This window comes from Rhincodon typus, chromosome 3, assembly GCF_021869965.1.
Source record: "Rhincodon typus isolate 14 chromosome 3, sRhiTyp1.1, whole genome shotgun sequence".
In the NCBI taxonomy this organism is placed as follows: domain Eukaryota; kingdom Metazoa; phylum Chordata; class Chondrichthyes; order Orectolobiformes; family Rhincodontidae; genus Rhincodon; species Rhincodon typus.
Genome location: NC_063334.1, coordinates 52846307 through 52858568, shown reverse-complemented (window position 1 = coordinate 52858568; position 12262 = coordinate 52846307). Strand labels below are relative to the sequence as shown.

General features: G+C 39.4%; 1 protein-coding gene across 1 annotated transcript in view; it reads right to left on the bottom strand.

Moving 5' to 3' along the window:
- The window catches only part of LOC125481131 (aminopeptidase O-like), a 158642-nt gene that overhangs the window by 25992 nt on the left and 120388 nt on the right, over window positions 1–12262 (bottom strand). The window contains exon 6 of the mRNA XM_048592290.1: window positions 9393–9550. Within this exon, the coding sequence (XP_048448247.1) occupies window positions 9410–9550 (141 nt within the window). The 3' untranslated portion in view covers window positions 9393–9409. The remainder of the gene's footprint in view (window positions 1–9392; window positions 9551–12262) is intronic.

The window sequence follows — 12262 nt, the reverse complement described above, 5'->3', positions numbered from 1 at the left end:
AAGTCTCACACCCAACATACATTCTGCACGCTTGCTATCCTCGGTACTGTATCCAAGTGGTGCTCAACATAGAGGGGAACTGATTCATCAGCCAGGGCAGGTGGAACATGGTAATCAGCAGGTTTCTTTGTTAATGTTTGACCTAAAGGTGTTTGAGACATTATGAGATGTGATTCAGTGAGTATGACTATATCAGGCTGTTGCTTGACTTGTCTGTGTGACAGTTCTCCCAGTTTTGGCACTAGTCCCCACCGATGTTTGTGTGGAGAACTTTACAGAGTTAATCATTGTCATTTCACTGCCTTAGCTGATGCCAGATAGTCCATTGGGTTTTGTTCATTTTTTTTGAGACTTCCTAGTGGTTGATATGATAGAGCGGACCAGTGCAGAAGATATTTAAGAGACAACCATAAGAGTTTTTATGATAATTGGCAATATTTTCATGGTCATCAATAGACTTTTAATTCCAGATTTTAAAAAATTTAATTCGAATTCTGCCATATGCCATGGTGGATTCAAACTTGCTTGCCCAGAATATTTGAGAACAGTTTCTTCCCTGCTGTTATTAGACTTATGAGCGGACCTTTCAAATACGAAAGGTGATCTATCTCCGCACTTCTCTGTGGCTGTAACACTATATTCTGCATTCTGATCTATTACCCTAATGTGCTTATCTAAGGTATGATTTGTCTGGTTATTCATGCAAAACAACACTTTTCACTGTATCTTGGCACATGTGATAATAACAAAATAAATCAATTACTGGGTCTGTGGATAACTATAAGCCAGCAATAATATCACAATGCCATCTCCTGCCTCTAAGTGCATGATTTTCCATAAATGTAAGGCTGAAAATAACAATGCTCAACAGCACAGCGGATAAACTGGACAGAAACTTCTCTCATTTACACATACGCAGTTAACCACAGATATCTACAATTTGCTATCAGAGGGACATTACTTCCGCAGGGTGCACTGCTGCAGTTCTTACTGATAGAATCAGCACTGGAACTGTGATTAGATTCTTGTCCACCCTTATGGTCCACTCTCTCTCCTCTACAAGAAATCCACACACACTACAATTAAATGTTACAACCCATCATTACCTTGGTGAAACATTTGAATCTCAAATACCAGTAAGAAAGAAAATGGAAAGATGATACCATTCCAGACACGTAATAAATGATATAAACTGAAATCAATCTTTCCTGCTACCCAACCTCTTAATTCTTAAGGTGATCTGAATTATGAACATAAAAGAAAAGTCCCTGTAACATGATGAAGCTTCTTCATGGATTTTTAACTCTCCGGCTATGGATTTGACAGTATCTATTAAAGTCATGTTACTGTGATCTATAACTTAAACAATACCTGGTCAATACATAAAGGGGATCCAAAATGTTGAGGTAAAGTATAACCGACCAGGTTAAAAAAGCAACACATTTGACATAACATTTACCTAACTTCGGTCCATAGTAAAACACAGTGTGCTGTATAATTGTCTAAAAGGATGAAACACAGCACAAAATTGATGATCTTATATTAAGAGACTAAACAAACAGTAAGATATCTATATTTTGCACATTACTGAACAACCCAGAATATTTGGGGTGTGTTTTCATCTGTAGTCTGTTTTACTTAAATTAGTCCTGGGTCATAGATGAATCAGTGGTAACTGTCAATTTTGCATAACATATTACTGAAATTGATTTGAAACATTTAAATGTAGAGTTAACTCAAACATAATGCTGGAAGGCATGTGCAATAATAACTAATTTTAAATGTCTGCAGAGACGACAATGAACATCAGCATGCAGTCCAAAAGCACAGTCTTCAAACAGAACTCATAAGAGGAAAAAAATGAAGATCTTCTCACACTGATAGCTGTTAAGGCTTGCAATAGAAAGAAGTACGCGCAGTAGAAATTGCTGGTAGTGAGTTTCCAATGCTAAGACTCGTAGTTGGACATGATTTTCAGTTCTGGTTAAGCCTGTTTGAGAACGTGAAAAACAAGAGATATTAGCCAGGAAGTAAAACTAGCTTTGTGAGGTCAAAGGTAAAAGCTTATTTTTGGCACTGACCCCCTAATAAATTACTCCCTGCATCTGGGCAATTAGTATCATTTTAATGAAGGAGTGTATGTCTTTTGATAATTTACCTAAAAGCTACATTCAAGTTAATTGGAAAATCAAAATTTTTCTCGATTTTCTGAATAAAAGGGCTAAAAAATTATGACAGAACTCATCGAGCAAAAAAAAAATGCAAATAGCTCAAATTCTTTGTTCTGAGTGTCTGTCTTAGCCTGTTCACCTGCCTGAATGAATAATTATGTGACAACAGTACTGGGTGACATAGTGCATTTTTACTTTCTGCTTTTACCTCTGAAATTTGGATCCATCGACACTTTTGCAAATGAACCTTTACTCTTAACAATGGACACTTCACAACTGGAGTTACGGCAACTTAATCATATGAGGAGCAGCAAAATTAATGGGGTTCTTTTGGAGTTACAGGGTACAGAATTAAGGAACATTATGAAGGAAGAATAACTTATTTTCCAAACTAAAAAATGTGATTTCAGGGACATTAAGATAGTGGTTTCAAGCAAAATTAGTAGAATGTAGAGGGGTTTGAATCATAAGTTTTATTCGAACTGTTACTAGAGTTGCTCTTCCATCTTGTAATATTTTACAAAACTGGCAATTAACCACTGAGATTAAGTTTTAAGGATTTCCTATGCCATAATTAAATGAAATAACGTGAAAGAGATTTTGATCAGTAAAACAGGCTGTTAAATTTCCTCCATATGCAACTGTAGAAGCTTTATCTTACATAACATAGGGTGAACTCCTGATAACGAGGTTGACTCAGACCTTATTACAAATCTCGGCCACTGCTTTTAATTTTCCAGTGACTTGTCGCAAGTGTTTTCAGATAGCTCCTGTCAAAAGTACAACATTGTAACTGTCTAAAAGATTTTTGAAGGAATCAGGTGGTATCTTATAGAGGTCAGGTCATCATGGGTTATGGCAAGAATTTGGCAGAATTACGCAGTAAGTCTGGGGAGACCAATCTCCATGTTGGGAGTCACTTGCAATATCTTTCAAGCAAGTGCTGGCATTGAGACAAAATTCCCACTATGGAACAGTGAGCTGTGTACTAAACTGGATTAATGCTTTTGTTAAAGACCTCACCAATTCTCCATCTCACCTCATCAAAATACAGTTTCCTAAACTAATATCCCCACAAGCAAACAAGTTGTCGAACATTCTTGACAAGGAATCAGAGGAGGTACCTGGCGGTTTCAAGTTGCTGCTTGCTCCAAAGGGCCACTATATTACACACTGGACACTAACATCTCAGGGCACACTCTAAGGACACTGGCCACACAGACTCCATATTCACAGCCTCTGAGAACCCTCAAGACTCATCTCTGATCCACTTACAGGAGGTATCTATAATTCAATGTAGCACCTCGGATTGAAACTGCAACTGTCTTTTTGAAACTCTGCAGCAAGGAGAGTGTAAGTTCAGGGACACACACCCTGCTCATGACCTGGACCAGGCTGCATCACCATCCTGTTCGCTTGCTGTTAAAACACACACTCATTCTAAGCCTACTTGAACGCTCACCGCCTTATCTTTTTTGGACTTTGCCCCTCAGTCAGATATACCAGGCTTGCAGAGCTGCTTTATTGCCTTGCTGTCTAGTACAGACACAAAGCCAGGAAGCCTGTCATGGTTGTCAACAGTCCTCAGTCAGAGAGCAGCTTTTGATCGGGGGCTCCCTGCACAGTAAGATACGATTAGCCTCTGATACCAGTCCAAGGGCTTGGACAATGTCAATCAGTTGCTTGGTTGGTCAGAGTCAGTATCTTCTCCTCATAAGAGGTGAAGAGCTGCATGTGAGGCAGGTCACAACCTGTCTTAACTCTTTCTGCACTATTGTGGGCTGTTTTCTTTTTGAAATGAGACAGAGGCAGATGTGACGGGAAATGAAAGTGGGTAGCACAGCTGTTATTTTTGGTGCAGGTGGGGACCTGTACTGGGCACGTGAGTAGGCAGCACTGAGGGCATGCAGGGTTAGTGGAGTGAAAGGGTTGGGTTGAGTTACAGCCATCAAGGGAAGATTTTGCAGATAGCAGTAACAGCGATAGAGCACAGCCCTGGTAGAAGTTGGGTACAGTAGCAGAGATACAGTGAGAGTTATTGGTGCGAAGATGGCGGCACTTACATTGGCGAAGGAGAAAATGTCATTGGCTTTCTTCCTACAGTGCTGTGCATTCCTCCAGGTGGCTGAGACTACGCTGACCCAAGTGACAACCTCAGGCCATGTCCGGTGTCTTGGCCTCCACTGGAGGGGAGAGGGTGTCCAGTCTGTGCAACGGCCTTTTTCATTTGGTATAGGGGGCACAAGGGATGCTGGTAAATTCTGGAATATCCCCACAGTGACAAGCTGATCCAGAAATGGAATGTGATAAAATAGAGCTAAAATCAGGAGAGAAAGGCAGCTATGGGCAGGGTGTTGAGGTGAATTGAATAAGATATAGTGAGAGCTCACACCAGGCCTCACAATGAACGAGAAATCTTTCAAAAAATTTGACAAATTTGACACTTAGCCAAAATGGTGCAAAATTCAGTCCATTTCAGTGAAACAGCAAGAGGTTTCCAAGATTCGTGCCCATGGCAGTCTTTCTCTCCTAATCCATCATCATATTGCATTGCTATGCCTTTAAATCTTCCCTCCATGTTAATGATGACGAAGTTTCCAGCTCTCTCTCTTCTGAGCCATGAGGTTCTGGTTTAGGACCCAATTCGAGGCCTCAGCATAAAAATCTGCAGTGTTTCAGATGAGATGTTAAGCCATGGCTGCATCTGCTTGCTTGCGTTTTATATAAAAGATTCTGTGGCACTACTACATAGAACAGCAAGGAATCTAGCCCTGATGTTCCAGTTACCATTTATCCCTCAACCAGCATTGCCAAAACAGAATATCTGGTCATTATCACATTGTTGTATGCTGGAGGTTTTGTGCAATTTAATGCCACATTTTCTACTTCCATTTCAATGTCTGGTCATGAAAGTCACTATATAGATGTAGCTCTTTCATTTTTTCTTTCTAAATGGTTTTTCTGCAAGGTGGAATGTTTTTGAATTGCTACCAAATAAGCCTAGTCACAGGATGTTCACATCCCTCTGAACCAGCAGAATTTGAGTGCATAATGCAATCTGGTATGTTCAATGCAGGACTGAGGAAGATCTACATTGTGAGATGGCATCACACATCAAATTCAGATGCTCTTCTTTCTACCCAGGCAAAGTTTCGTGCCAACATTCCTCTTCCAAAATCACCTTCTTCTTTTAGCTACTCATACTTTACTTCAGGTCACTTTTAAAATGATAAAGGGATGTCATAGAGTAGATACAGAGAAACAATCTGCCCTGTTTCGAGAATCCTGAACATGGGGAACAATCTTAAAGTTATATCTAATAATATTATAATGAAGAAAAAAAATCTAGAAACAGGGATAATGGAATGGTAGTAGAAATTTAAAATTCTCTCCCCTGATGAGTGGGTTGAGTCTTAGCACTGAGACTCCCATTCTTTCTTTTAGCTAAGAATATTGAGCAAAGATTGAGTTGTCATATTTAGCTATGATCTCTACATGAATGCTGAAGCAGGCTCAAGAGGCCATTCTACCTTCTTACTGATACCATTTATTACATCACCTTCTCTATAGGGAAGGTTCAGATCAGATTATAGCACTATTTTAATGAAAACAAACAAAATATTAGATGCATTTAAATGAGGACACTCTCTTCAAACTTCTATTTCTATATTTTAAACTTAATCGTCTATTTTTTCTATTCATTTTACATTCAGACATCTCCAGCCAAGCTTTATAATCTTAATAGCAATCAATCCCCATTCTACAATTTGATAAATCTTCTGCAAACATAAGTGCTGTTTACTTGACGCAAAAATATCAGTTTAAATACATCGTAAGCTCCTATTTCTGAATTTATCTGTACATCTGCAAAAGATAAATGCATCCGATCTCTTCCTACATCAAGGAAATGCACACTAACCATTCAGAAATTAATTCTGCTATGGGAAGTGTTTCATAAGTTATAAAAAACTAACCACAGCAATGAAACAGTTTGCTATATAAACTACTTAACCAATTATTTACACAAAACCAAGGCAAGAGGTTAAAATGTCTAATTGAAGGTTAGCCTTTAATGTTTTAACAAAGATCTGTAGCTCGGATTGCGGTTGGAGTTGTTGGTTGGTTCGCCGAGCTGACTGGGTTTCGTGCAAACATTTCATTTCCCTTCCAGGTGACATTGAAGCTTCATGAAACCCAGTCAGCTCAGCTCAGCCCAGCCAACCAACAAATCCGAAAGTTAGCCTGTCAGACAATAACCCACTGACTGTTTGAAAAGAAAATATACATCAGAAAAATTTTAAAAATCTGTCACTTCATTCAGTTGAAGCAAAAAAAAAAAATCTGCACAGTTGATCACATATAAACACATGGTTACAACTCACTACAGACTTGGTAAATGTTCCATGTTAAGAGATGCAGTGTATTGGGTAATCAATGTGCAGCAGCATGGAATGATGGAATAATGGGGTTTGATCTCAATATCAGGAACAACTCGCTGCACCTTACATGCATCTCTTGAGCAGTGAGCCAAGTTTCTCTCTAGGCAATGGTAAGTTGCCAAATTAAGGGGCATTTTAGGGGGCATTACAGTTTATTGGCTACAGTATAGAAGAATGGGGGAGGTGTTGGAATCTCACATAAACTTATAAAATTCTGACATGACTGAACTGAAAGGGTAAATGTATTAAGGAGGTTGCGATGACCAAGAAGTCTAGAACCAGGGGACACAGTCTAAGGATACAGAGTAGTACACTGAGGACTGAGATGAGGAGAAATTACTTAACCCAGAGAATGGTGAGTCTGTTAAATTTTCTGCCACAGGAAGCAATTGATGTCAAAACATAGAACATTTTCAAGGATGAGTTAAATAAATTTCTTGGGACTAAAGAGATCAGAGTATGTGGAGAAAGTTTCTTTTTAAAAATGCACTCAGGAGATGTGGGCATTGCTCGCTGGCCAGCATTTTTTTGCCTGACCCTAGTTACCTTTGAGAAGGTGGTGGTGAGCTGCCTTCTTGCACTGCTGCAGTCCATGTGCTATGGGTTGACCCACGCTGTCCTTAGGAAGAGAATTCTAAGATTGTGACCCAACAACAATGAAGGAACAGTGATGTATTTCCAAGTCAGGATGCTGAGAGGTTTGAAGGGCAACTTGCAGGTGGTAGTGTTCCCATATATCTACTGCCCTTGTCCTTCCAGATGAAAGTGGTTATGGGTTTGCAAGGTACAGTCCAGGGATCTTGGATGAACCAGCTTTGTCCCTCAGCTTCTGACCTCATTATAGCCTGGTTCAAACATTGGCAAAAGAGCTGAATTCCAGAGGTGAGGTAATGTGAGAATGACTGCCCTTAACATTTGACCATGTAGGGATTCAAACAGCCCTGGCAAAACTGGAGCCAATGGGAATCAGGGGGAAAATTCTCCACTAGTTGGAGTCATACCTGGCACAAAGGAAGATAGTTGTGGTTGTTGGTTAATCATCTCAGCTCCAGCACATCACAGAAGTTTCTGAGGCCTTAATATCTTCAGCTGCTTCACAACTGCTCAGATACTGAAGCACTCCATAGCCAAATGCAGCAAGACCTGGACAGTACCAAGTAACACTGGTAGAATCCAAGTGTCAGGTGTTGACCATCTTCAACAAGAGTGTATTTAGCTATTGCCCATTGACATTCAATAGCATTAACATTGCTGTTTCCCTCACCATCAACATTCTGGGAGTTACCATTGATCAGAAGCTGAATTGGATGAGCTTATGAGGATAGCTTAGAGGCTAGGAATCCTTCAGCAAGCAGCTTATCTCCTGCTTCCTCAAATCCTGTCCACCATCTACAAGGCACATGTCAGGAATGTAATGAAATACTCTCCGCTTGTCTAAATGAATGCAGTTTCAACAACACACAATAAACTTGACCAAAAAAGTCATGTCGCAACTATATAAAACTATGTATGACATTTGGAGTACTGTGCGCAGTTCTGGTCACCGCACTACAGGAATGATTGTAGACGTTTTGGAGACAGTGGAGAAGAGGTTAACCAGGATGTTGCCTGGATTGGGGTGTATTAGCTACAAGGATAGATTAGACAAACTTGGATTGTTTTCGTGAGAATGTCAGGGGCTTGGAGGGTGGGGCGTGTGTGTGTGTGTTTGGGGAGGCGGGTGCATGGTGGTGTCAACTGATAGAACTTTGTAAAATTATGAGAGGGACAGTGAGGGTGAATCGTCAGAGTCTCTTTCCCAGGGTGGAAATGTCAAATACCGGGGGCATAGATTTAAGGTGACAGTAGGACAGTTTAAAGGAGATGTGCGAGGAAGGTTTTTTTATTTTACACAGAGTGTAGTAGGTGCCTGGAATGAACTGCCAGCGGATATAAGCAGAAACTGTAGCAAAATTTAAGAGGCATTTAGACAGACACACGAACAGATAGAAAAGAGGGAGATACACATCATATGCAGGCAGATGGGATTAGTTTAGAATAGCATCATGGTCAGCACAGACATGGTGGGCTGAAGGGCCTGTTCCTGTGCTATAATGCTCTGTGTTCTAATAATTCTGAAATTATTTCAAAAAAGACGACAAAATTTGATGCAACTGCAAACTTGCATTTGAGTCATTATCTAAGAACAATTGAAACAAAGGTCATCACTTGAGTGTATTGTGCAAAAATATTTAAACGAGATATTTCTGTCCAGTTATTAACTTAACATGAACCATTAGTTATTAAGGTTTCAATTAATGTTCATTAGCAAAGAAAATATTAGAACTCAACTCATTATTTTGGCCCTGCAGGTGCTCTTTGGCACCCAACCACCTGGTTTTGAGTTCTGTTAAAGATGACAAAACCAACTGGCATAGCATAGTGACAACTAAATATGATTTTAAAGTACAGTTTGATCATTCTCAATCTATTAATATTCATATTAACATACAGACATACAATCATGCTATTGTAAAACCGAGAGAACTGCAGATGCTGTAAATCAGGTACAAAAACAGAAGTTGCTGGAAAAGCTCAGCAGGTCATGTGCTGATCATGATACTGTAATTTATTCAGGTTTAAAAAAACACAAATGACAGGCGCTAATGTTTTAAGTTTAGAATGAATTACAGTAAAGCAACAAATTGTATATTCCTAAATCTGTACAACAGTACAACTTTTAGATTTCCTTTTCCTTCAAATCTTTCACCCAAGGTATGCTTGAATACCTTTGTGGAGTTACCTCTGGTTCTCACTTGGTTAGAGTATCATTTCAGCTACCACTTTCCTTAAGGATGGGTCCATCTCTTCTTGAAGCTTGGTGAAGCACCTGTGAACCAGATGTTGCTGTTTGGCATCTTCATTAACCATCAACTCCCCATAGAGATACACGCCCATTGCCTAGGAGAAAATACACATACCTTTACAAAATTAAACTCAGTATTAAAGTGCGTGTTTTGCGAAAGTAAACTAGCAAGGTCTGGCTCTGTAAAGAAAAATATTCTCTTCCGTTTGCAGTTTGATCACACTATTTCTTTTCAAATTAACAGCAGTTAGTAGTGCTATGTAATTGCTGACTTAGTATAGTACTAGACATGTTTGAACTCTTGCACTACAAGTCTATGTTTTCCTTTTGATTTTCAGCACGATTAAAATTGTATTGCCCCACTCTTTCAAGAGTTTTCAGTACCATTCCCTGCACTTATTGTTAATTAAAGTTTTAGGGATGCAATGGTGTAGTTTCTTTTTGAGAACTGCAATTTAAAACCGTTGAAACACAGAACATCAAATAAACTCTGGCATGCACTGTAACCTTTTTTGTTGGCAAATTTAAAATTGACTATGTGAACCTCGCACAAGAGATGCTTATGCTTTTAACCTTTAAATCTAGGTCACAATGAACTATTCAAACGCAATCACACTGAAATATTTAAACAACATTGTTAAATAAGAATGTAGCTATATATACATTGTGTACGTTTGTGTTTCATTGCATTTCATGTCATTTACCAATAACTCCTAGCACTCATGTTTGCCAACTCTTTCTGTTACAACCACATTTTTTCTGAAACAAGTTTCTGCCTTATTTTTCTATTGACTGAACCACCTCTGATTAGGTCCTAGATGCTTTCTTACACGTGTAGGCTTATAGTAGCTATAATGTTATGTTGTCGCATGGCTGCCATTGTGACACCATATTTCAGACAAACTAAGTATTTAATTCTTCTCCCCCCACTTATTTAAATTACTATGGTGCAATCTGTACCAACTAATAGTCCTCTGCCATTTCTTTCATTTCTCAGCCTCAGTTCCAAACTGTACTGTTACTCAATCTTCCCTGTTTTAGGCCTACCTCTCTCAGGCCTTTCCACACATTATTGCAGCTACACAGATACCTTCTCCCATGTATAGGATCCTTTACCCTCTACACCTCTTGTATGTACCCTGTCCTCATTTTTCAAACTAACCAATCCAACATCATTTCCTGAAATACTACCTTTTATTAAGAGCTACTGCTGAATGGAGCACTCTGTGAAGACAGTGCCCAATCCCCATATACATACATGCTGAAAAATTCATTAAAAATGAATGGCGTCAGAGGACTATTCTATATGAACGAGACCAGTAGACCAATTAATTTAATGATGGTTGTGAAAAATCCTGTTTTATCAGTGCAACACAAATGTATACAGTATGACAATGGTTAGAAAACTAATAAACACTAAAGCAAAATTCTTCAAGAAAGAATTATAGGATTCCAGCAGAGATCTTCACGTATTACCTGCTGATCCTCCAACTTTTATATTACATTAATTTGCATCACGCCTATAATAATGTATACCAAACTCTTTATATATTCAGCAATATGTTAGCCCACATGCACTGCAAAGAAAAATCACAACAATGGATGTCTTTGACAGGAACACAGTAGAGAAAACCTAGCAGTAGGGGGAGTAATTTTTACTTGATCTAAATTACAGGACAGAATTCATGTGGAGATAATGGGATTAAAAGTACTGAAATTGACAATACATTTGGCAATCTGATTCCAAAACACGTATGCTCCATTCAAGGAACAGCCTTGATAGAACTGGATTGTTATCGTCAATTTGTTAATAGTTTATCAAGAGATTTTTTTAACATGAGTCATGGAATTTAACCATGATAAGCCTACCTTTTCCTCCCACCTTCCATACAGCCCTCAGCACTGTATCTAGGAAGACATCGTTAAAGTAAATCAGACATTGCCTCAGGTGTGTTCTGGTGCACACTGCAAGTTTGGTGAATGGGAGCTTGGTGAGTAGGGGAGAGAGGTGCTCTGTTCCTTTTTCTTTCTCCTTCTTCAGTCTCAAGAAAAGCAGGTGCTGAAAAGCTGCACAAGAGGGGTGAGTTTTGAAAACATTCAAGAGTGGCATTACAGGGAGAACATAAGCTCATTTACTGGGATCTGGAGACAGCACAGGACAAGTGGCCACGTTAATAAGCAAGCCCAGCTGAGTATACCTACTATCAAGACTTTAAAGTACACACTTCAGTTTAGATTGAGTGCTTAAAGCATAGAATAAGGAAAGTGGGAAGGAGAGTAATTTGAGGGTAAGTCATAGTAAAGTGGCTTAGCCAGGCAGAATGCCCCTCCTGTGTGATATTGAAAGTCAAGGACACTTCCAACGTATAGGGTGATCACATGTGCAGAGGTCTCTCCAGCTGCAGGAACTGGAAACCCATATTTCAGATCTGGAGCCGATTCAGGGCTGGAGTCACTATGAAGTATTTGCAAGGCTGAGATCTTTACAAATAGGATGTGCAGTGAGGTTACACTGTTGGTAAAGAGTGTACAGGCAAAAAGGGAATGGATGACCACTAGGCAGATTAAAATCAACAGGCAGAAAGTGCCGAAGTCCCCTGGGGTCATTCTCCTCTCTAATGGATTTTCTGTTTTAGATGCTGCTGGGGGAGATGGCTTTTCAGGGGAATGCAGCAAGAACCAAGTCCATGGCACAGGAGTAGTTCAGCTGCACAGGAATTTGGAGAAACAAAATAGATTGGGACAGCACGAGCAATCTATTGCAAGAGAAACAGATATTTCTGTGGCCACAGACTAAAAATCAAGGT